The sequence below is a fragment of the Papaver somniferum genome, chromosome 1 (genome assembly GCF_003573695.1).
Source record: "Papaver somniferum cultivar HN1 chromosome 1, ASM357369v1, whole genome shotgun sequence".
NCBI lineage: Eukaryota > Viridiplantae > Streptophyta > Magnoliopsida > Ranunculales > Papaveraceae > Papaver > Papaver somniferum.
Genome location: NC_039358.1, coordinates 20,980,582 through 20,982,607, shown reverse-complemented (window position 1 = coordinate 20,982,607; position 2,026 = coordinate 20,980,582). Strand labels below are relative to the sequence as shown.

Genomic DNA, 2,026 nt, shown 5'->3' with positions numbered 1-2,026 from the left:
GCTAATCGAAATATTTGGTGAGGTTGTTAGACCCCCGCTTTTCCAGTAACTTCTCACTCCAATCTTTGTATGTTTCTGTCATCTTCTTCAAGATTATTCCTAATGTCTTATTTGCAGCTTCCACAGCACCATTGGTTTGCGGCCTGTAAACGTTTGAGTTCCTTAGCTGGATTTTGCACTTTTCATACTCCCTTTTTACTTCCTTGCAAACAAAGTTGGATCCATTATCTGATATAATCTCATTTGGAAATCCGTAACGACATATGATGATGTTCATAAGGAACTTAACAGTCTGATTCCCCGTAGGATTCTTTACAGATATTGCTTCTACCCACTTTATAAAATAATCAATTGCCACTATGATGTACTCATGCCCATTTGATGCGGAAGGATTTAACTTCCAAATCACGTCAATTCCCCAAACAGAAAAAAGGCCATGGTGATGTAAGAGGGTGCAACTCGGTCGGTGGCAAATGTAATAAATTGGCATGTATTTTACATTTATGGCATATTTTCACGTACTTGAAACAATCTGACTCCATTGTTGTCCAATCATATCTCATTCGAAGAATTTTCCTTGATAACATGTGTCCGTTCATATGTGGGCCGCAAATTCCTTGATGTATCTCACTAAGAAGGCGTCGAGCTTCATATCCGTCTACACACCTCAACAAAATCCCATCATAAGATTTTTTATAAAGCACTCCTCCGAGGATGATGAATTGAAAGAACATGCGTTGTATGTAACGACGCTCTTTTCTGCTCAACCCGTCTGGCATCGTGTGATCCTATAAATAATACTTGATATCATCGTACCATGGATCTCCTTCAGGTGTTTCTGCTTCGATCTCAACAACATAACAGTAATCTGGTTTCTCTCTTCGTGCCACCTCGATGGGTTTGACTGTAGAATCTCTTGGGATCGGGATTAGTGATGCTAAAGAAGCTAATGCATTTGAAAACTGATTATTGTCTCTATAAATATGATGAAAAGTAATGCAGTCAAATTTCTCCACCAGCTTCATGAGGAATTCATGGATGGAACTAGCTTTTCTTCCTTGATCTTCCAGACTTTCTGTGTTTGATTGACAATCAGCAACGAATCTCCATATACCTCCAACTTCTTGACTGATAACTCCAAGGAAGCTCTCAAGCTAACAATGCATGCTTCATATTTAGCCATGTTGTTAGTACAGTTGAAATTCAATCGAATAGAAATCGGAATGTGTACCTCATCAGGAGATATCAAAATTGCCCTCGCTCCTTTACCAACTGGGTTCATTGCTCCATCAAAATACATCCTCCACAATTCACCTTCATCATCTTGATCAGCAACAAGAATATGCTCGTCAGGAAATTCTGTTATGAGTGTCTCACAATTTGGAATAGATTGTGCTGCTAAGTGATCAGCTATTGTTATTCCCTTTATTGACTTTTGTGTTACATAAGTGATGTCAAATTCTTCTAGCAACAACTGCCACCTGACCATTCTCCTGAGATCATCGGCTTTTCAAAAAGATATTTAAGTGGGTCCATCCTTGATAACAACTGCACTGAATGAGATAACATGTAATGTCTAAGACGTTGAGTAGCCCAGACAAGGGAAAGGCATGTTTTCTCTAATGTTGAGTATTTTGATTCATATCCGGACAATGTCTTGCTAATATAGTAAATCTCCCGCTCTTTCTTACCATCTTCATCATATTTTCCTAAAACTTCCCCCATTGATGAGTCAGTTACTGATAAATACAATAATAAAGGTTTCTCAGGGACCGGAGGAACCAACACAGGTGGATTGGACAAATACTTCTTTATCTGATCAAACGCCTCTTGACACTCTTCATTCCACTCCTTTAGTGATTTCTTTCTTAGCAAGTTAAAGATTGGTGCGCAAACCAAAGTTAGTTGCGCGATGAATCGACTGATATATTGAATTATTCCTAGAAAACCTCGCACTTCCTTCTAGTTCTTGGGGGGAGGCATGTTGATGATCGCATTCGCTTTCTCTGGATCAATTTCTATTTCT

The 2,026-nt window shown here is 38.9% G+C and overlaps 1 protein-coding gene across 1 annotated transcript; it reads right to left on the bottom strand.

The window, feature by feature from the left end:
- Positions 1-788: 788 nt before the first annotated feature.
- LOC113358287 lies at positions 789-1,489 on the bottom strand. The gene is made up of 2 exons (XM_026601838.1): positions 1,232-1,489; positions 789-1,154 (listed from the first exon to the last, which is right to left on the bottom strand). Exons 1-2 carry the CDS (start codon positions 1,487-1,489, stop codon positions 789-791), a joined length of 624 nt encoding a protein of 207 aa, XP_026457623.1.
- Positions 1,490-2,026: the final 537 nt, after the last annotated feature.